At 39.4% G+C, this 22,674-nt stretch overlaps 1 protein-coding gene across 3 annotated transcripts; it reads left to right on the top strand.

Annotated features, from left to right (window-relative positions):
• Positions 1–574: 574 nt before the first annotated feature.
• On the top strand, positions 575–22,631 carry LOC125232745 (DDB1- and CUL4-associated factor 10 homolog). Of its 3 annotated transcripts, none has more exons than XR_007177778.1 (12): positions 575–1,013; positions 2,165–2,278; positions 4,893–5,262; positions 5,803–5,958; positions 6,678–6,737; positions 7,341–7,525; positions 10,221–10,328; positions 11,956–12,020; positions 15,099–15,212; positions 16,332–16,482; positions 19,453–19,584; positions 22,455–22,631. XR_007177778.1 is itself a non-coding variant. In XM_048138511.1 (10 exons), exons 1-10 carry the CDS (start codon positions 793–795, stop codon positions 22,596–22,598), a joined length of 1,647 nt encoding a protein of 548 aa, XP_047994468.1. In that variant the 5' UTR covers positions 575–792; the 3' UTR covers positions 22,599–22,631. The 3 variants fall into 3 exon arrangements, 1 of the variants encoding a protein (XP_047994468.1); XR_007177777.1 differs by having other exon boundaries at positions 11,938–12,020; XM_048138511.1 differs by lacking the exons at positions 10,221–10,328; positions 11,956–12,020.
• The last annotated feature ends 43 nt before the right edge of the window (positions 22,632–22,674 follow it).

The raw sequence follows: 22,674 nt of genomic DNA, 5'->3' as shown, positions 1-22,674 counted from the left end.
CAATGGAAATACACGTAGCCGTGCAAACTATCGGTCGACGGACGTGGACGTGGCCTTGAGCGCGTGGACGTCCGATCGAAATATGGCTCGCCGGATGTTTTGTTCCGTGCACACTGATCGGTCGCGGTCGCGGTCGTTTTACGACGGACGTCCGCGTAGTATGTTCCTAGCTTTAAGCTAGGAACATACTACACACACCTATCAGTGTGCACGGAACAAAAGATCCAGCGAGCCAGATTTCGATCGGACGTCCATGCGCTCAAGGCCACGTCCGCGTCCGTCGACCGATAGTTTGCACGGTTATGTGTATTTCCATTGTCCAGATTCCCGTCCGCGGTCGATTTACGACGGACGTCCGCGTAGTGTGTTCCTAGCTTTATACTCACAAATGTAGTATCTTCTTAGTAGTTTGTGCAAACTACTAAGAAGATACTACGGTGCCATAGTATCTTCTTAGTAGTTTGTGGTGCCATTTGGTTGACCCGTCATACAATTTGTAAAATTGGACAATTTCGTTTGTTGTCTATGGTAAACAAATTGTCAACCAACACAAACGTCAAAGTTCACTATTGACCACACTCTTTGATTCTCATACTGTGAGAATTGCAAGTATTTTAGTAAAGAGCTATGGATAATTAATTAATGTATCTATCCAAATCAATTATCACTTAAAACGATGTAGTGACTTAATTGTTACGTTCCAGATATTGTTGCATTTACTGCTATGTATTGTACTTAATAAAGTAACTTATATTGATTCCGCCCTAGTCTTGTATAGTATAGCGTTTTGCGATGGGTAATAAAGACGATACTGTGTTCCTGGCGAAGTATTCAGCCTTCAGCCCATACCGGTTGTTCCGGCGTGAGGTGGGGTTCGCGCCGCCCCTGGGTGCTGGTGACGCGCTGGCCCGTAGCCTCTATTGTGGCATGAAACCCATCGCCTCTTGGAGCTCGGAAGATGCGAATGCCCTTCCCACAGGAGGCGTGTTCAACCTTGAATTTTCACCGGACGGGTAACCAAACGCTACTTAATCGTATGTATATGCTTAAGACTCACTTCCTTGTGAGGTAGCCTTGATTTTGCACCTCTCTAGTTGGCACAAAAAACATGTCTGAAGCTTCCTGATTCTGTTGCATATCTGAAACTTTCTGATTGTGATCTGTTGTCGTTGAAATATACAATTTTTTTTTTCCTACAGTAACAAACTAACCTACATAAGTAAAGAACTGAACTGTTTTGTTTATAAACTGGAATCAGCTGATTTCCTTAAATGTGTTGTTTCCTTAACTGACCATATAAATTTATGTTGCAAGTACACAATTTAAAAGCAATATGAAGTTTATGAAAAAAGGCAGAAAATGTAAATATTGTAATTCCATTATAATACCTCCCCCATTATGCCTCCGGGCATTAGACGGGCTCAATCTCTTTCTGTTTTCAAAAAAATGCTTAAAGAACATTATCTATCTCTCCCTTAGTGATTGTATTGCTATATTTACTCTGTGGTTGGTATAATTGCTGTAGATTTTTGGTTTGTTACTAAATATCTGGCTTGTTGTATATTACTATTTAAGTATGTTTATGTAATAACAGATGCACCTACTATGACAATTTTCAAAAACAAACTCAAAACTTGGCTTGTTGAGCAGTCGTTCTATAGCCTTGATGAATTCCTGACTAGTAAATATTAATTATATATAAGCCAATTGTAATAACAATTACTTGTTAGTAGATACGTAAGATGACATGTAATTATATATTATCAATAAATTATGAGTATGAGTATGAGTAAGTCTATTCATATTCTCTTATGTGTATGTTTATTTAATTTGTGTGTTTGAAATCAGAATAATTATGATTTTTTATTTTGTAGTGCCTACTCTTTTTGATTATGTTTTTTTATTTCCGCTACCCAAAGGTTGTCTGGTAGAGATCACTGTTTAGCAATAAGACCGCCTGTTGTCAGCCTCTATTTATAATCATCATTGTCTCCACTGTATCTTTTGCTGAGGTGTGCGAATAAAGAGTATTCTATCTATCTATCTATAATCTGGAAAGCTTTTGTAATTCCATTTTTAATTTTTATGGTGGTAGTGGTTTGAATAGTTTTCAAAGGAAAAGTATCATTAAAAGACATCATTATAATGAAAGACTTGTTTTCAGCTCCCTATTGGTAGCGGCCTGTGAGAAGAAATCTATTCAGATATTTGACTCACTCACTCACCGGCGGATACACACAGTCAATGGAGCTCACTCGGATTGTGTCAATTGTGTCAAGTAAGTCTCAATTCTCATTTTTTTTTTTGCTTTTTATTGATTTTATAGGTGAAGAAGACAGGCATTAAATAATAAATGTGTTATCTTACTGAAAAAAATACTGATTAGATGGCATTTAAAGTAATGGTCTGTTTATTTTGGTAATTAAGAGCATTTCAAAACAGATAACAACATAATTTGGTAGCAGAGATAGTGATGTCTCATGAAGTCAACAGCTTATTTGCATATTAACCAAATTACATTTGTTTTGAATATTTTCAAGTCAAAGTAAAATGGATCTGGCAATGGATTAAAACTTCTGAACCTCACAATTTTATTCTGTCAATTTGGTCCATATTCCATTTTGATATGAATTAAAATTGCAAAATATGAATCCCTCTAGCCGAGAATAAACCAAAGGTGTACATCTAGACTACGATACATTTTTCTTGATATCTGTCTATCAACACTGTTTTTAATAAAAGTAAAGTGTAAATTGAACCTCAAATATTTTGTTAGAGAATTTTGATCCTAGTTGCAGTTTAAATTAAGTTGAGTTTTCATTCATCATTTCAAAGAAATGCTACTTTATTTATTCACATGATAGTTAAAATTCCAATGAATCGAAATGTAATTCAAAATAAAAATAAACATTTATCACATTTAGTTGAAATATGTAAAATTTTGCTGTCAAAGTTGACTCACCCAATTATGAGTGGTTTGTATTTTTGATAATTGTGCAAGTAACATTTCCTTAAAGTAAACTCTAATATTGGACATGTTTTAAGTGCCAAAAATAAACAGGACTTTATTCCCATACATTAAAGTCGTGTATACTTATTATTTGCACTTTGGCTGCATTCTTATCTGTGGCTGACTGTACAATGAACTGATTTCCAATCTGTTTATTCAGATACCACACTAATTGATTCACAATGTAGTCATTGTAGCCAACAACGACCTTGTTTCCAAATATAGGAAGTCAAGTTACTTGAGCTAATTGTGCTAGGAATTCAATCAATACTGACTTGTCGTTTTCTAATGCTGTTCTCAATTAAGGATCACCTGTAATGGAACTACTTAATTGAATGAGAGACTATTAATTACATGTAAGAATATCAAGATTGCTACGACATTTCATTGACAATAATTCAAGTTAATTAGTTGATATAATATCTTAGTCTTATTCTCATCAAGATCAAGAACAGATTATGGATATTTTTTTGTATTAGGTATGATTTGAAAGATACAATATAGACAGTCAACCATTTGCAACTAAAAAAGGACCGAAATTTAAATTTACTGTGAGAAATAAACCTTAATTACTACAGTTATAATCAATTTTAAAAACGATTGGCCGCCGAGCCCTATATTTTTAAAATTTGCCGACTTTTTTAGTGCCAATATTTGCTTGACCGTCTATAGCTTGCTTCATTATTATTATTTGTTTCTCCGTTTTTAAACTCTCGGGTCTTTCGAGCCCGGTCATTTATAAGGCGTGCGTGGGGATATAGATCCAACACGTAGAGGCCGTTTGGAGATATTTGATGTCATGTAGAACGCCTGCTGGAACCCATTCACGGGTACATGAATAAGATACCCGTGAACCGGTTTCAGCAGGCATTGGAAACTATTGTCAATAAAATGGAAAGAATAGATCAGGTCTTTGGGTTGAAGTTTGGATGAGTTATGAAAATGGGCTATTGCAAAGGTCCGGACACCTACCATAACATTGCGTTAACAAGTTATCGAGGCAGGCGGTGACTCGCCACTCGGTAGATGGGCACTTGATTTGCCATCATAAAGACGGCCAGGCGCAACACCGGCGTGAGTGGCTCAGGGGTGTCGAGAGGTGGTGCTGCGCTTTCTCCGTAGTTACTCGCGGCGTTATGCCCTTTAACACTTCCACCCCTGGAGCGATAGCTAAGACGTTCCTCTCTGGACGGCCAATGAAGGCAAGCCAGAGCTGAGAGTCCTGCGGGTCCCCTTGGGGTTCCACTCCGGCCGGTGAAGACACGCCGGAGACGGAGACCCTGACCGACTCTCGGGAACACTCGGGTCCGTGGGGTCGTCACTCCCCAACAGCTCGCCACAAGCTGCCCTGCGAGCTTATTATTATTATTATTTAAGCTTTATTTTTCCATATAAACTCTATTTGATACATTATATTTATAATTTCTGCCTTTCCATCATGTTCTTTAAATGTTTAAATATGTTCTATTTGTGGTTCATCTTGGTGTCATTTTATATGGATCCCTGAATGGGTAAAAGCCTCCTCTAACCCGTGCCATTTATTTCGATTGGTGGCCAGCTCCATCCAGCTTGGCCCTGCAGCCTTAATAATGTCTTCTGTCCAGCGCTGTTTAGGTTTTCCTCTTTTTCTTTTGCCTTGCACTTTTGGCCCTGTCCATGTAGTTGCTTTAAGGGTCCATCTTTTGTCTGTAAATCTTGCAATGTGGCCGGCCCATTTCCACTTGAGACGAAGTGCATGTTGGAGGGCATCCGTTAGTTTTGTTCTTTTCCTTAATTCTTCATTTTTTTTGTCTTGTGTATCCTCCTCAAATGTAATAGGGTCCTTTCCATTGATCTTGCTTACTTCATACTCATGTTCATATATTTTTTTTAATTTCTTCAGATTCCTCGACGGGCGAATGTTCGCCACATGCTCCGACGACACAACCATAGCACTCTGGGACGTCAGGAACCTAAAAAAGAAAATATGCTCATTACTCGGCCACAGCAACTGGGTGAAAAACATAGAGTTCTCAATGAAGGACAAGCTCCTTGTCACCTCGGGGTTGGACGGGAGTATATACACTTGGGATATCAATTCTTATTCGGAGTGTAACTTGGTGTACCAAAGAGTGTTCCACGCGAGTGGGCTGATGCGGTGTAGACTGTCGCCGGACGCGCGGCAGATGGTGATGTGTACGACGCGTGGCCTGCTGGTCATCGTCCATAATCTCAACTTGACTACGCTAGCACAGGACTTGCACGGCTTCAAGGTAACACAATTGACGGTCTAACGGTATCAAGAGGCAACTCCCATAACCCATTCAATAAAATGGTAACGCCGATAGTTGATATGGTATTTCCGGATGCGAAGTTTCCCAAACAATATGACCTTCGAGAAAAGTACGCACTCCCATCTTAAAGGCCTGTAACACACTCTCAACGCCTCTGATGTTCGCTGACCATCAGGCGATCGGTCTGCTCGTTTGCCTAAAACATGGTGCAACCAACCTTCCGATTTATTACTTTACCTTATTGACGGTTATACTCATAATAGCAACTCCAAGAGTAAATAAATAGTAGATACATGTCGTCAAATCAAAGTGAAATATTTGTCACGTCCATTGATAACTTTTAACCTTTATTTGCAAGACTAAAACATTGGTGGGCAGATAGTAGCTACTAGTCACTATATGATGTAAACAGCGGTACGATGCATTAGTTTTGCCCTTACCTATAAATAAAATAATTTTTAGTTTTTGTGTCAATTTTTTGCATATTTATACATTTCTTACGAAATCCAATCCTTCCAGCCCAACATGTACAGACTGATGCAGATGAGCAACCAGCTGATCCCGATAGCGGCGCAGTATGACCACCTGTTCGACTCCAAGCGAAGCCAGAACCGAATAGAGTTCATCAGCGACTTCCCGGAGGGCAACGACGCGGAGGTCGTCAGTGCGTTACAGGTACGGTTGCCAATACAAATATTGAAATTCCTGATAAGGTGCCGAAATTTAGGGCACATTAGGAATTCCTGTCTGGTAACTCTTAGGGTGACGCGGCGAGCACTTTTTTAACGTTCCTGATAAACTGACGAAATTTAGGACATATCAAGAAAATTCCTGATGTTTGGTAACTCTAGTTTCAGGTCAGTAACTCTCAGCGGTCTGACACAGCTTGCGTTCTCGCGCGTGATTCCATAGGTACTTACGTCTCGTCACTACTTTGAAAAAATCTCGTATCTCACACTGCTCCTTAAAGTTAAAACGCAGTAAGTCTATATGCATTGCATACATACTTATTACATTTTTGCTTTTCATTGACAGAAGAAGCTACAAGTTTTTTTTTTCAAAGTAGTGACGATCTACATCTAGGGCCGACTTTCTGTGCCAGACCGCAAGTTTTCTTCAATCTCCAGAAGTGTTCTTACTAATACAGTCATGTTGAAAATATCGACGGGGATAGAACTCAAAAATATGTACAGTATGTACAGTCAACCAATTAGAATTCAAAGCCACTCTAGAACCTTGTCGTATTGACAAAGTGTTTTATTTGCTATAGAAGTCAGTATGACTTTTACAGTGGCCTAGGATTCAGATTGGTTGACTGTACACAATGTAACATGAAGGTTGTGTTATGATTGTCGTTCGTGAATGAGTTATTTAGAAAGTATTTTTTTTTTCAGATTCATCCTCTGGGTTGGAGCGCATTAAGTAGAAATATCAGCCACGACGATAGATCAGAGGTAATATTTGATTAGGATTATTGTGATTTTCTTTGGCTAGTGGTGCGTAATGAGATGCATAAAGTATTTTCGTGAATAGGAAAAGCTGATATTCAATAGGCACATCATTTGTTTTTCAAAATCTGTAAATGTTATTTTTGATTAATTTTAAATCGAGGGAAGGTCTCCTAAGATAATTTTCGCGTAGGACTACGGAATCTCATAGCCGCCCTTATTGATCCGCTATCAAAATATACCCTGTATATTGCATGATTATAATATAAGACCTGATTTAGACGGCGTGCGAACTCGCATGCGATTTTAGTTACATTGCGGGATGTTGAGGTTACATACAATTTTGCACAGCCATCAAATACCGCAATGTAATAAAACTCGTATGCAAGTTCTCGTACCGTCTAAATGGGCCCTTACTCGCATAACCATTCGAGAGTGTACATATAGACAAGAAGTTATAGAAATTAAAACGTGGTGAAACATCGAACACAAAAAAAAAACATTGTAATTCACATTCCGTTTTCGTGAATTGACTCTAGTAGAAGGACCCGGCGAATCGACAGTAGTAAAAGGGCGTGTTATACAAACCGAACAATCGTTATGGTGCAGTGGTCGTGCATCCACGACATCCAGCCGGTGGAGCGGTCGTCGGACAAGTCGGTGGTGGACCCGCCGCCGGTGGCGGTGGCGCTGCCGGCGCGGCGCACGCGACGCCCGCCGCGCCGCCCGCGCCCGCGCCCCTACCGCCAGCCCCGCCCCATGGCCTCCGTCACGCCCGCGCTGCCCGAGCAACCGTGAGTACACACACATCTACACCGCCTTTACACCTGGGACTTACTTACGTAAATCTTTCTTAAGCAACTTATGGTTCCATTTACACTTATGAAAAACTTATCGTAACTTTTGCTTACGGAACATTTGTGATTTTCAACTTACTGAAAGTCTACATTGTTCCAAGTGAGCAAAGTTGAAAAGAAAAAAAAACGACCGCCTTAGTTACTTATTCGTAAGTTCGGTGTCCTGCCGTTTCGCCAAAAAACGTTTCGTCAAATTTCATTTCCCAATAATCATATCGCAATAGTTTCATTTCCCAAAGTATTATTTGGCAAAGGTATGTTTCGCAATGAATTTGTTTGGTCAAATTATCATTTGGCACAATTTTACTTAGTCAAATTTTATTTAGACAAAACTTTATTTCGCAAACGTTTTTAATGGCAAAACTTATATCCCAAAAACATGTTTGGTCAAAATTTCACATCGCAAATTTCGAAAATATTTAGGCATTTGTATTTTCATTTCTACGGGATTAATTTAATTTACCGAAGATTTTTTTGCCAAATTTAACTTAAAATTGTCAAATGATAATTTCAGTTTTATTCCCAAGGCTTCAGTTGGACAAGAAAAGTTTGCTCAGCTTTATTTTTGTCAAATTAATTACTGGACAAAACTATTTTGTCAACTATTTTTTTTTGTCAAAAAATGTTTCTACAAATTACACCATGCAAAACCACGTTTGTCAATAAATATTACAAGGCATAAATGTAATGTAATAATTGTATTAGTATTGTAACAAAAAACTCGTGTGTGACAGGGTCAGTTTAGGTGCGACGACGTGAGTGAGCAAACCGGAAATGGCTTTTTAAAGTAATTAAAAATTAATAGAACATAATGGTCTTGAAAACATAAGGTTTCTTTTTAATAAAATGTATCCGGACATGTAAGTGAAAATGTCATCCTTGACATTTGCAGCAGGAGGCAAAAAAGTACGACATACACATTATTTCACATAAATCTTGGATACAAAGTATAAAATCAACAAACAAATTTCTAGTGTGCCATTTAATTACAATATATTGGGAAATGGAAATTTTGCCTAACAATACCTTTGACTAAATAATATTTGGTAAAATGAAATTTGACCAAGTAAATGTTTTGGGAAACAAATACTTGCCAAAAAAAGTTTTGCTAAATGTCAATTTGCGATAAGTTGTTTTGCCAAACGTTTATTTGGGAAATGATAATTTGGGAATAATAGTTTGGGATGTGAAACTTTGGGAAACGTTTTTTGGCGAATCGTCAGTAAACCCCAAAACTTATCAATTTATTTCGATAAGCTGTGAGTCGCTTCTGTAAACAAACTCGTGCCCGTTTACACTTGAAAGTTTTCAGCTTACGAAAGTGGTCAAAACTTACCGTAAGCTGTTTACAAAAACCATTTACATTTGAAAGTTTTGCATAAGTTGCTTACGTAAGCGGTAAAACTCACAGGTGTAAAGGCGGCCTTATAACTTAAGTGTGAGGCCTGAGTGCGTCGTGCATATCAAACAATTGAAGCTCATACAAGTCGACGTTGCTGCACGCACCATTGGGCGCGTGTATGAGTCGTGTAAGTGTTGTATATATGTATAATGGCCGCTGTACACATGTTTTTTTTTTATTTATTTATTTATTTATGTAGCCAACGGTTCCACCAACCCTTGGTGGAACCCCTTGGCCAAGATAAGAGCCGCTGTTTACACATTGGCGAACCAATCACTTGGCATTGGCTCTTCATGAAAGATGGACGTGGAATGGAAAAGGCTAGGAAATTCTAGGTCATTTACGTTGTCAGCAAAGTTTGATTAAAAAATAATAACCGTGTAGTAAAATTAAATTATTTGAAATATTAACAATTTTTTGAATATTCTGATAAGCACATTTATCTTTTTTAGGAAATACATTAAAAAATTGCAAGGTTATTTTATTTCCTAAAATCAACACTATTATTGGCATAGATAAACTTATTATTTTCGTAAATATTTCACTACTGTCCTCTCTGACGGCTGACGACAAACTGAATGAAGCGCCAACGTGTAAACGCAGTTGGCCATTGGCGCCAAGATCCTTTGATGTGTGGACAAAAAACCGACATCAATCGGTTGGCCGGCCAGCGCTAGCGCCAACTGCCAACATACCGCCAAGTAGCCCTCTACACGCTTGGCCAAGGGGTTCCGCCAAGAGTTGGTGGAACCGTTGGCCACATGTGTACAGCGGTCATAAGGCCAGAGTGTGAGCTCATTAGCTTGCACTCGAGCCTTATATACTTACAAAACTTACATGTTTGCACAGTTGCCACCTCTATTGCAGCATTCTTTGTAACCGTAGGTAAAGATATATAAAATTATTAACGGTTTTACTCGATTTGCGTTTTGTATGACCGGATGTTCTCCTCTACAAGTTGCAAATGTCAATCGATTCTCGTGAAATTTTGTGACCCGATTCTATGATTAAATAAAAAATGTCGTCACTCGGTTTAGGATTTCAAAAACACCACCCTAATCCGATAAGCGCGTGAAGGCCCGCGCGGACGTAGCAACGACAAATAGATACTTACTTAATCTCCAATATCGCACACGCAATTTCACACTTTCGATTCGAAGTGTGCAGATTGTCGTACAAAACTATGAAATTCACTTCCAACGTGATAAATTGGTGATAATAATTCGGCAGCGGCACGTCAGCGCTGTTGCGGCGCGCGTGGGCCGAGCACCGCGCCGCCGCGCCGCGCGCGCCCGCCGTGCCGCCCGCCGCGCGCGCGCCGAGCCCCGGCTCGGCGGGGTAAGTCGTCGCCTTCATCGCAACTCTACTTTACTTTCACATTATTTATTTATATATTAATACCCTTATTCATAAACGTACACTAAAGTTATCGAGCCGATAAAGTTTGTTTGTCCCTTTCTATCACACCGATTCGTCGGAAAGGGACAAACGAACTTTATCGGCGTGATAACTTTAGAGTACGTTTATAAATAAGGGGGTTAATCTTTATTGCACAACAAACTAAGGTACAAATGGCGGACTTATATACTCCTTGGAGCGTCGGCGTCTAATGCGGTGTAGAGAATATACCGGGTGTCCCTAAAACCGACGCCAAAACTAGCACATTAAGCAAATTTGACCTTAAATAAAATATCATGGTTTTTTTTTCTCATACTACATACATACATACTCAATACTTCGTAATAAGTGTTTACATTCTACTTTTCAAAGTAGAACGCTTTGGGATGTGGTGTTTACTGTTCTTGACTAGACGCCGTCGCTTGCGATCGCACTTAAAAAAACTACTTTTGCATGTAAAGCTTTTCTTCACTCTAATTTCTTTGGAAGTAATTATGTAATGTTACTTAGTATATTCATATTAAATTCCATGTTGAATCAGAATGTCGTTTTAAAATGAGAGTGTAGATAACTTTCATTTTATAGTGGCGAATAATAAGATATTGTGCCTGTTGAGTGTTGTATAATTATGTTGTCAAACACAATTATGTAGGTACAAATTATAAACATAAAAGTAAGTGTATTGTTTATTTAATGACTCCGAACGAGTTGCTTTAGCTTTTCAGTAACTTCTTATATTCCGTTTTTGCTAAATCTAAAACTATTACATTAAAGAAAACACATAAATCGTCACTACTTTTAAAAAAACTTGTATCTTCGTCTGTCAATGAAAAGAAAATTGTAGTAAGTATGTATGGAATGCATATAGACTTACTGCGTTTTAACTTTAAGGAACAGCGTGAGATACGAGATTTTTTAAAAGTAGTGACGAAATGTTACTACGTCCTACCGATTTTTATTTCCAGGGCCCGTAACTTTCATGCCGATGACATAAATTTGACGTCACACTACATATAGAATGATTCAAGAGTTTTATTTAATAATTATTCATTATTCATAACTCATTTTTTTAATCATGACTTCAAAACTAATCTATTCATATGTGAAATAATGAATACCTGCTTGATACTTGAAAAGTAAATTAAATTATTTGTTTATTTTTTATACATACATTTTATTAAACAGTTTTGTTACCATATTTTGATAAATTATAGGTAAAAACAAAACAAATGGTTTCCTTTTCGTTTCACGTATCGAGTAGGTATTAATTATTCCACGTATGAATAGCTTACATTTGAAGTCATTTGTAATCGATTAAATTGATTAATGAATAATGATTAATTATTATAATAGAACTATTTGAATCATCCTATATGTAGCGTGACGTCAAATTAATGTCATCGGCATGAAAGTTACGGGCCCTGGTTATTTCAAAAGTAACGCATTTTAAACACAGTTAACGTGTTAAAACAATGGAACTTAATTTTTTGCAGAAGAATGTAGCAAAATAGCGTGAATAATGATGTTAAGCGGATATTTTTAATACCAGGACTTATCCTCTATTCAGAACGATGTATGGGAGGCGTCCATCACGATCAAACAACACAGAATGCTGCAAGAGTTGGCCGGCAGGTGAGCATTACTTGTACACTAGCCCATTAGCCCATTATAGTATAAGCAAAGAGGATCGAGTATTATAGAGAGTTACTGTCAAAGTAAATGCCTGAGCTAGTCAACTAGGTAATTAATTAATTTAACCATAAGCAAAATTTCTGTATCATCGTACCTACGTCATACAATAAACATAGCTACATAGGTGGATATGAGTAATACGTGTTTTTCTTGTGTTAAGTAATTTAGCTTGATACACATTTTTACTAAAGTATAACATGCTATTTCCTATATCAGCAGAATTTTAATAAACAGGGTCAAAGTCAAATTTACGTAAATCATTTTCAAGTTTGTTTATATTGATTTAGACTAACACGATTTGCACTCATAATTTTAGAACAAAACGGGACTTAATCGCGTAAATGTAAGTGTTTACGCGATTAAGTCCCGTTTTGTTCTAAAATTATAAGTTTGTTTATGCTTCATTAGTGACAAATTGCATGCATTACGTGACTTAAGTATGTTAAAATAAGGTTCTGTAGAGTTATTTAAATTGCTAAAATTGTCAGTGGGTTCCGGCAGAGCCAGAAATTTGTTTGAGAGCCGCGACATCGTATACTTTAGACTCTGACACAGAAAATTGTCTAGGTGGAGCAAGATCATATTATACATAAGAAGGATAATCTAATGGGAATAAAAAGTACTATGAAAATATGTTAAGAGGCGCTCCTAGGCGCCTTCATAGTCTACAGAATTTATGAATCTTTTCTCAGCCATTTGTCTCGCTGGGCAGTCGGGGTCGCCTGTTTGATGGTCGTTCGGTTTCTTGAAGTGCGAACAGGTTGCACACTTCGGAGGTTTGTCCTTTTTTGGACATTCTTTGAAAGTGTGACCCGCTTCCCCGCAATGTCCGCAGATGTTGCACTCCATTTTGCAGGTCTTTGCAGCATGATTGTAGATCTGGCATTTGAAGCAACGTGTGACTAGGGTGAAATCTCTCACTGGGCACGACGACCAGTTCACAAAAATCCTGTCATTCTTAATTAGGGCCTTGCGGATCACTCCAGGAACCTCAATTATGTAATTACAGGACTCAGCATCCTTTTTCCCGGATTTGTGACTAAGTCTCGTAGCGGTCAAAAATTTCTCGAGCGTCCAGTCCTGTATCTTATCGTCCAAGTTTTGTTTATAAATGCACTTCAGGACATCATTTTCATGCATTTCCGCGGGAACTCCAATTATGACAATTCTGGGCTTGCGTTTTAGTGGCTCGTCAACAGTGAGTCCAAAGGTAGTGAACTGTGATGATTGTTTCAGTTTTACAATGTCCTCTTTAGAATCAGTGCTTATCACTACACCGCCGTTTCTTACTTTGCGTAACCCTCTCACGTGCAGTTTCATTTCGTCGGGCCGAATAATCTTTTGAACGAGGGATTTTGTCTCCTCGCTCGACTTCAATTTGTCCACTGGGTATATTGCGACTGAGCTGATATTAGACGGTTGGACATACCTCGTTCCAGATTTCTTCAGGGCATCGGCAAATGAAACTGGTCCAGGGGCTGGTCGGCTGGATTCCTCAATCGTCCTCTGTAGGTCTTGGATGCGTTGCACTAGGTCAGTTTTTTCCTGGTGAGCTTGATGCGACTGATAAGCTTGGATCGCATGGGATTTTAGCGATTGGTACTCAATAGCCATTTGTGAGGCGTAATGAGTCACGTTGCGACAAAGAGTGCTTATTCTGAACTTCTGGTCAATGTTAAGTTTACCTTCTGCTGCTGTTTGGCTAATGTCTTGCAAGTTTAGATCTATCTTTTTAAACCAAGCTTTGATGTCACTTGTAGCAATGACCTTCGGGGGCTCTTCATCCTGCTCCATGTTTGCGGGCGCGGGCGCGGGCGGGACGGGCTGCGGCGTGGGCGTCGAGGGCGGGCTGCGGCGCGTTAGGCCACTCCGGTTAAAGGGACTATTCCCGTTTGACATTTCAAACACTTAGTTATCCTATGTCGACATTATACTACAGCCACGAAACGCGATAGCTGAGTAATGACCCAGATTACGCACGAAATGCAGAATTATGCACGCGAATAATTAAATATCTTAATTAACACGTCCGAACTCATTGACGTCTAGAGATGCAAATTTCATCAAAAAATGTGTAATCACAGTGCATAGACTGCTATCTCTCTCGACACAAGCTTAAAACTTTTGAATCTCAATTTTGACAATTTGGCCCATATTCTTAGCTTGATATGTGTTAAAATGTCAAATATTAATATTAGCGCCATCTAGCCGAGCGTTCCCCAAAAAAGGTGTCACCATCTAGGCCACCGTACCTTTTTCTCTATGGCCAAAGCCTGACCTCAAAAGGTACGTTTTTTCTTAGACTTTATCCGTCTTTCTCCGGAGTTACATATGTCTTTGGTATAAGTTTAATTCACAAGTCCTTGAATGAATTAGTGAATGAAAATATACATGTGTATGACAGATTAACCAATAAAATTGAGAGTTACGACTGTATGTATATGATGTATATCGATACAGGTGTCACTCATATAATCAAACTTTTGTTCATTCCATTTGAACGTGCCGTGCTTTCGTAAATTAATCTGCACCTAACTTACCCAGTGTCCTGAAGTTATTGTATTTCTCTCTTTTTCCGTATATTTCTTAATCAATAGCAAAGGCATATAACTCGGTATAGACAGATAAAGCCAAAAAAAAAAACGTACCTCAGTACCATACAGAATACGGAACCCTAAAAAGGTACGGTGGCCTAGATGGCATTGCACCTTTGGGGTACGCTCAGTTAGATGGCGCTAATATTAATATTTGACATATCAAGCTAAGAATATGGGCCAAATTGTCAAAACTGAGGATCAAAAGTTTTATGCCTGTGTCAAGAGATGGCAGTCTATGCACTGTGATTACACATTTTACTTTGACAGTAACTCTCTATAATACTCGATCCTCTTTGATGGTAGTTATAGCGTCCTACTATTGGAGCGTCATTTCATCCGCTACTTTTGATGCCGACTGTATCTACTTTGTCAAATAAGAATGAATAGATGAACATAAAGATCCTGTATAAACAATTTGCAGGGGCCAGGGGCACCGCAACTTCAACATGCAGCGCATCATGGGCATCAACACCGGTATCGCGCCGCCCGCTGCGCGCGCGCGCCCCAGGCCACGCGCCGACGAAGATGAGGAGAGGTCAGTCATTCGCTCACAAGATGCCAACAGGCTACTTTTTCTAGTCAAATCAGTTTCCTTTTAGAAACTGCCAAAACGATTTCTTGAAATATGGGTGGAATGTTGCTTGAATATGGAAAAAGTATGAAATCGTGTCGAGTGACGTGACGGTAAATCCATTTACTTTACCTATATATTTCTATCCCACTTAATTAATAATAGGCCCCTCCCCCCGGCTTACCTTCACTGGCCGGCTTGAGTGAACACTGAGCAGGGGCCGCAGGACTCTCACCTCTGGCTTGCCTTAACCGGCCGTTTAGAGTGGGGTGCCAGAGCTATATGCTTGCAGGGTGGAAGTGAAATATGCATAAGACGCGAGTTGGCACAGTGGCTGTTTCATACAGACTGGGTAGAAAGCGGCGCACACCTCTCCACACCCTGAGACGCTCACGCTATGTTGTCCCCTTGTCGCTCCGTGCGAGCGGCCGTTTTCGGGGACCCATATAGTGAGTTGGCGAGTCACCGCCTGTCTATTTTGTCATGTTTTATATTACATATGAGCAAGGCAGGTGCCATTGTTTTTCCGATAGTACCGGTGACCAAACCACCAGCAACTCAACCTAATAGCCCGGTTTCTTTTTGTACCTGTTTCTTACTATAGTTCTACACTAACCGGGGCTTGTCCTTGGGTGCATTATTATAGTGCGGACAGGGATAATCGCCGGTTAGTGTCACATTACATTAAGATTAAATTGTCTTAAAGGGCCTCTGCGCTGTTGGCTTCGGCCCCACGCACGCCTGCCAAAAGTCCGGGACCCCATGGTCCCCAGAACTAGAAAGGACATACAAATAATAATAATATGAGAAGTAGAAGTCTGTCTCACTTACAAATAGTGCGAAAGGGACGACCTGTGGCCCATTTCTCGAAAGGTACAAGTCTTGTATTACAAGTGTGTTTCCATGACAACCCATACGATTTGACAGTTCGCGCACTTGTAATACAAGGCTTGTACCTTTCGAGAAACGGGCCCCTGATGTTATATCATTTTTCGCGCGACTAAGCTTGCCTGCCTGATGAAGTACTAGAGTTTTAATATATTTATTAATTAAAGTTTTCAAAAACCATTTTTGTTCCGTCAGCACATCACCATCAACGTCCGGGCAGACGCCGCGGGCGGCGTCAGCGTCACCGGAGCCAGAGAGCGAGGGCATCAAGTACTTCATCCGGCAGAACCGCGAGCGCCTGCTCTACTACGTCGAGGAGACCAACGAGGGGAAGGGGTTCATCAAGGTATTTGTTCTTTCAGGGCCGGCTCACACCGGAATGGCGCGGCCGGCAGTGGTTGGCGTAGGTAATTTTGAACTTGCCGCGGATGCACTTTACAGCTTCCCGGGACCCAGCAAACAAAGCGGTGAGAGGACACCGTGGGGTTTAGTGGGTAGGGGGGCCTCTTTACAGCCTCGAGCCCCACATAACCGACCGGGTCGCCCACCACCTCAGACCCGACGGTATGCGTAAACGCATTCCCCACGAAAAAAAAAAAAGGTAATTTTGAACTTTAAGTGATACTGGTCTTTTTAACCCCCGACGCAAAGACGACGGGGTGTTATAAATTTGACGTGTCTGTCTGTGTGTGTGTCTGTCTGTCTGTTTGTCTGTCTGTCTGCGTGTGTGTCTGTCTGTGGCATCTTAGCTCCCGAACGGATGAACCGATTTCGATTTAGTTTTTTTTGTTTGAAAGCTGAGTTAGTCGGGAGTGTTCTTAGCCATATTTTATGAAAATCGGTCCACTGTGTCGCGGTCGGAGGTTTTTTCAAATTTTTAATTTTGTGGTTAGGTTAGTTAAATATGTAGATAAATTGAAATATAATTGAAATAGAGTCGGGCTAATGAAAGTTGAACCCAGTATTTTTTTAAAACAGCAACTCTGGATGTCATACCGTCGATTGTCATCTGTCAGTGTGACTGTCACTTTAACGAATTTCGGTAAAAGTTAACAGCGAAATCTATAAATAATAATGAATAAATAACACCATAAAAATTAGTAAAGTAAGTGCTATAAATTAATTAGAATTAATAAAAAAGAAACCATGTTATCAATGTGTTGCCAGCTCCAATATTTTTGAAATTGCCACGTTTTTTCGGGCTCAACTTTCATTAGCCAGACTCTAGATATCATACACGAAAGAAAAAAACGACAAGGCCCACTGGTGACAAAGCCGGGAATCGAACGGGTCTTCAGCTTACGCGGCTAACGTCTTTACCACTAGACCACCCGCCCGCCGTGGTACCCGACGAAAATTCTCTAGTGTATGTTATCTCTAATAAGGCTAGGCGCCTTTTGACCAACTCTAAGGGCGAGCAATTAGTGCTTGCACCTCCTATATGGATCCTTTGCGGGATTACGATTTGTTGCCATCTATACAACTAGGGATAAATCAAATTATTTAATTGAATATTTTTCATTTGTTGTTTTTTTTTTTTCGAGTAATCACACTACTATACACGGTGTTTCCGGTATCACTCAAAACCTCAGACACCCCAACTGATTTTTATTTTTTTAAACTCATCTAAAGTATTCATCTTTTAATCTGATCGTTATTTTTTTTTAATTGAATTTTAATTTTCTGTACAGCTCTACTTGACTTTTAGCTCTACACTCAATAAAATAATTGCTAACTACCATCATAAACCATAAGACTATTTATTTGTGTACGTTACTGCAACGACATAAGGTTTACCAATAGACAGCTAAGATGTCACTGTAAAACACTTTAAAGCTTTGTCACAGTAAACTTCAAGTTGGACAGGTAATCGCAGTAAGCAAATAAACTCAATATTCAAAATGACAAGGTTGTAATTAGGTACGAGTTCAATTTGTTATGACTTATGTTAAACATCAAGATTAAACTGACAAACAACGTCAAACTCGTAGCGGAAAAAATAATCGTCCAAGTAACCAGCCAGTATTAATACCCTAAATACTGAAAAAGTTAAACAACCTCTAGCAATGCGATATACACAATGTTGTATTACGAGTACAATAGAATGGGCACGTAAAAAATAACTAATAATACTAATTTAAAAAAAATATTACCCCCATCAAGATATAGCTCAATCGATTCTACTATCGATTCTGAACAAACTGTTTTCAGGTTTTTAGTGTTAAGTGAAACACGGTGTATACAAATCAAATTATATAAATTAAAATTATATCTGTCTGTGGCATACACGAAATAAAATAATGTTTTTCGGATTTGTTCAAAATTTTAATTTTGCGGTTAGTTATTATTTTGTATAAAGCAGATAAAAGTATGTAGATAAAGTTTAAAATTAATTCACACTAAAAGTGCTCGCCGCGTCGCTGCCGGCCGCTGCCATTCCAGTGTGAGCCGAGCCGACCCTCACTCTGCTTCAGAAAGTATGTCACCTGTTAAAAAATTGGAGGTGTCACTCTCTCAGAAGTTATGAAAAAAAAATCATAAAAAATGTTAGGCCTTGAAAAAGTTTTGTCTATGGAATGTTATGCCGTTTATTATGAGTTATGATATATTGTTCGTCTAGTAATAGCTTGGTCAACAAGCGAAGATGGACAACTAAAGCGAAAGTTTAATACGGGATGTTGCGGATAAGCGCCAGTTGCATAACATATTAAAAGTCCTCGGACTTTGGACGTGAGCAACAGGACGCCATAGACGCGCGCCTAATCAGAACCAGAGAGAAACACCAAGCACTTCGCCCTATGACGTTGAATTTCCGTAGTTACGAACAAAAAAACAACTACAGTCAAAGTATTAATACAGTTGCGGACTAAGTGTCAAAAATCTGTATCCACAGCCTTAGCCCATAACCAATAAAGTTGTGTATACATATTTTTGGCACTTTGTCCGCATCTATATTTAATACCTTCACTGTACCATCCAGTTTAGTTGTAAAGACTATGTCCGGGTAAAAATACATGTCCTTTAACGTCTACCCAGATAGAAAACGAACTCTGTTTTGGTGAACATTTGAAGGATGGCCTGTTAAGATGTATTCTTACGGGTAGATGTTTGCTATACGCCACCCTAAAGCGATTGTGAATTGAGGGAAGGCATGGATGAATTCGCACACATCCAGCAGGCCTACGGGGCGCAGTTGGGAGCGCGATGGCCCCGGCAAGGCCAGAGGTCATAGGTTCGAGCCCTGCCGGAGGTGTGAATTTTCCCATTTTTCCTTTAATTTAAAAAAATATTTGAAGGATCTTATTATTTTTTGCAGGAATTATGCTACTCGGCGGACGGGCGGCTAGTGTGCTCACCCTTCGGCTGCGGCATGCGGCTGCTGGCGCTCAACGAGCGCTGCGGGGAGCTGTCGCACTGCGTCGAGGGCTTCAGCGGCCCCAAGCCCATGGTCAGTCACTCCACGATATCACAGTATAATAAAGAGTACTATTGTACAGTATGGCCACTCTCGCTTGCCGCTGAAAGTGCCGCCCACCCGCTCTCGATTACGTCACAATTACCGCCTGTGATGAACCCGACCAGTCGACCCATCTCATTTCACTCATACAAGCATGGTAAGCGTTCACCTACACGAGCATAGACGGTGTGCGTAGAAACGCGCCTCTTTCATTTATTTGATCGCCATTGTCCGAGGTGTGGAATTATGATAGACTACATGAGACAGCAGTCTGTTCGGTGGAAGAACGGCTAGCTCAGACCCAGTGTCCTCTAAGAATGCAAATTGAAACTATTCATTTGTTTTCACGTGAGGCGAGATACATAGCATAGTAATTAGTAGAGCGGCGAGAGGGTCTCGGGAAAAGTTGATGTGACTGGAGAGTATACTGCTGACAAGTGGTATCGTTGTGATCGGTAAACTTTACTGAGTACGAAATAATGACTTGTCACTTTCTCAGACTGTGGGGGGGTTAACTATGACGTCACAAAGATCGCGGTCCCGGGTTTAATTTTTTTGCCAATTTGTCTAGAACCCCTTATCCAATTTTGAAAAATGAGGTGTCGATTGAAAGCGTATAACATGCTGGGCAATGAAAACGGCCACTTAGCTAAAAAATATGTTATATAAATCATTTAACTACATTATTAAGCTATCTGTTGCTTTTTAAATTTCTACGATCGGATAATAAATAAGCAAACTACAACCACATACCTGTAGGCGGGGAGTACCGCTTGACACGCGTTCCCATACATTCGGCGTCTACCAAATTACACCTCGCGCAAAATTCGTTTCAAGCAGATATACCTCTAATCTTATTCATCGTAACCTATCAATATTGATATCATTTGAAAGCACAATTAAAGTACTTTAAAAAACAATGTCAATCATTTTTTTAAAATCAATAATCGCCAGTCTGTGGTGGTTACAAAGGAAAAAAGTGGGTATGCAATTTGACTGGTTTCCTAGGTTTGATACCCTAGACGAGTTTAAAAGGGAGGTAAAGGTGACATATGGGTTTTTCTCTGGCCTAAAAGCTACACAGAGGGTCAGGGGAGAAAAAACTAGGGTTTAAGTTTAGTTTTAAGTTATTTTTCCTTTATTTGTTGATTTTATTGTGTTAAATTTTTTTGTAATTTTATCAAGGATACACGTTGGTTTCTTTTGCTAAAAGTTGCCTTTTTTATGAGAAATGTTATGAATTTTATGGCTTTTTCCGATAGAGACTAAAATTAACTTTCAAATAAGGCCACATAGTCATACTTTTACTTATATAATATTAAGGGTATGACTATGTATCAGTAGGCCACATAGTCATACTTTTACTTATATAATATTAAGGGTATGACTATGTATCAGTATGACTATGTGGCCTTATTTGAAAGTTAATTTTAGTCTCTATCGGAAAATGCCATGAAATTCATAACATTTCTCATAAAAAAGGGAATTTTCAGCAAAAGAAACCAATGTGTATCCTTGATAAAATTACAAAAAAATTAAACACAATAAAATCAACAAATAAAAGAAAAAATAACTTAAAACTAAACTTAAACCCTAGTTTTTTTCTCCCCTGACCCTCTGTATAGCTTTTAGGCCAGAGAACAACCCATATGTCACCTTTACCTCCCCTTTAAACTCGTCTAGGGTATCAAACCTAGGAAACCAGTCAAATTGCATACCCACTTTTTTTCCTTTGTAACCACCACAGACTGGCGATTATTGATTTTATGAAAATGATTGACATTGTTTCTTAAAGTACTTTAATTGTACTTTCAAATGATACCAATATTGATAGGTTACGATGAATAAGATTAGAGGTATATCTGCTTGAAACGAATTTTGCGCGAGGTGTAATTTGGTAGACGCCGAATGTATGGGAACGCGTGTCAAGCGGTACTCCCCGCCTACAGGTATGTGGTTGTAGTTTTCTTATTTATTATCCGATCGTAGAAATTTAAAAAGCAACAGATAGCTTAATAATGTAGTTAAATGATTTATATAACATATTTTTTAGCTAAGTGGCCGTTTTCATTGCCTTTTTGAGTCACAAAAATCAAAAAAGAGAGTAAAAAAAAAGTATTTTTTGCATAATTAGAAACTATGTGTTTGGCTCACGTGATCGCCTTTGGCCAATATAATCTTGAACCTTGTCAAAATGCGGTAAGGTTTAAATTGGGTTTTGAGATGGACATAAGCGACAATGATTTTATCTCTAGTTAAATTGGTTTGCGCAATATTATCGAACGTGTTTACCGTTAGGTCATAATCTACATCCGTTTGATTTTAGATCGTGTCCACTCCACTTTAACGACACGATCATGAACAGACGTAGCGTAGCATAAACATCTTATGATACCGAATAAATATTTCGATCTAATACACTATCACTTCATTTTTAAAATAAGCTGGATTAATAGCCGGATTCACGCAAAGCAATGCAATTTCCTCACGCGTTAAACGTGCTATGCAGATGTGCCTCGGCCGAGGCAGCACGTACATTTTGCTCGGCCATGCATCCTGCCTCGGTCGAGGCACGTTTACATTGGATGTCTGCCGCGTGAGCACATTGCCTCGCTTCGTGTGAACCAGGCTAATCACAAAGTAATTCAATAGGAGCGCGCAGCGTTGCGCAATTCTATCGCGCGGTAAATGTAGACTTGCTATCGACGCTGCTGGCTCTGTGTGGACACGCCTAGAGCTGCGTTTTCACTTAGTGTTCTAAACGAGCATTCATTCGTTCGTGCGCAGATGAAAACACTTAACTTCCATACCTTTATCTGTGCAGGAACGAAAACGCAACTAAATGTATATTCCGTTTCCAGGTGGACGTAGGACAAAGTCTAGGCCACCACCAGGACCTGGTGGTGAGCTGCAAGTTCAGCCCGCGCTACCACCTGCTCGTGACCGGCTGCCTCGAGGGCAAGATCGTGTGGTACGAGCCCTTCAGCGGAGAGACAATGTATTAGATACTTAATTATATTAGCCCTATCAAATATCTTGTTTAAATTTTTTATTTATCTTTCCAAGATTCTCCAACCAGTG

Source organism: Leguminivora glycinivorella, chromosome 13 (genome assembly GCF_023078275.1).
Source record: "Leguminivora glycinivorella isolate SPB_JAAS2020 chromosome 13, LegGlyc_1.1, whole genome shotgun sequence".
In the NCBI taxonomy this organism is placed as follows: domain Eukaryota; kingdom Metazoa; phylum Arthropoda; class Insecta; order Lepidoptera; family Tortricidae; genus Leguminivora; species Leguminivora glycinivorella.
The sequence above is the reverse complement of the archived record's forward strand: the minus strand, read 5'-3'. Positions and strand labels throughout refer to the sequence as shown.

Coding starts and splice junctions, on each gene's coding strand:
- LOC125232745 (XM_048138511.1), top strand. CDS start 793: ATGGGTAATAAAGACGATACTGTGTTCCTGGCGAAGTATTCAGCCTTC. Junction 5,263..5,802: donor AGGACTTGCACGGCTTCAAG/GTAACACAATTG, acceptor CAATCCTTCCAG/CCCAACATGTACAGACTGAT. Junction 5,959..6,677: donor AGGTCGTCAGTGCGTTACAG/GTACGGTTGCCA, acceptor TTTTTTTTTCAG/ATTCATCCTCTGGGTTGGAG.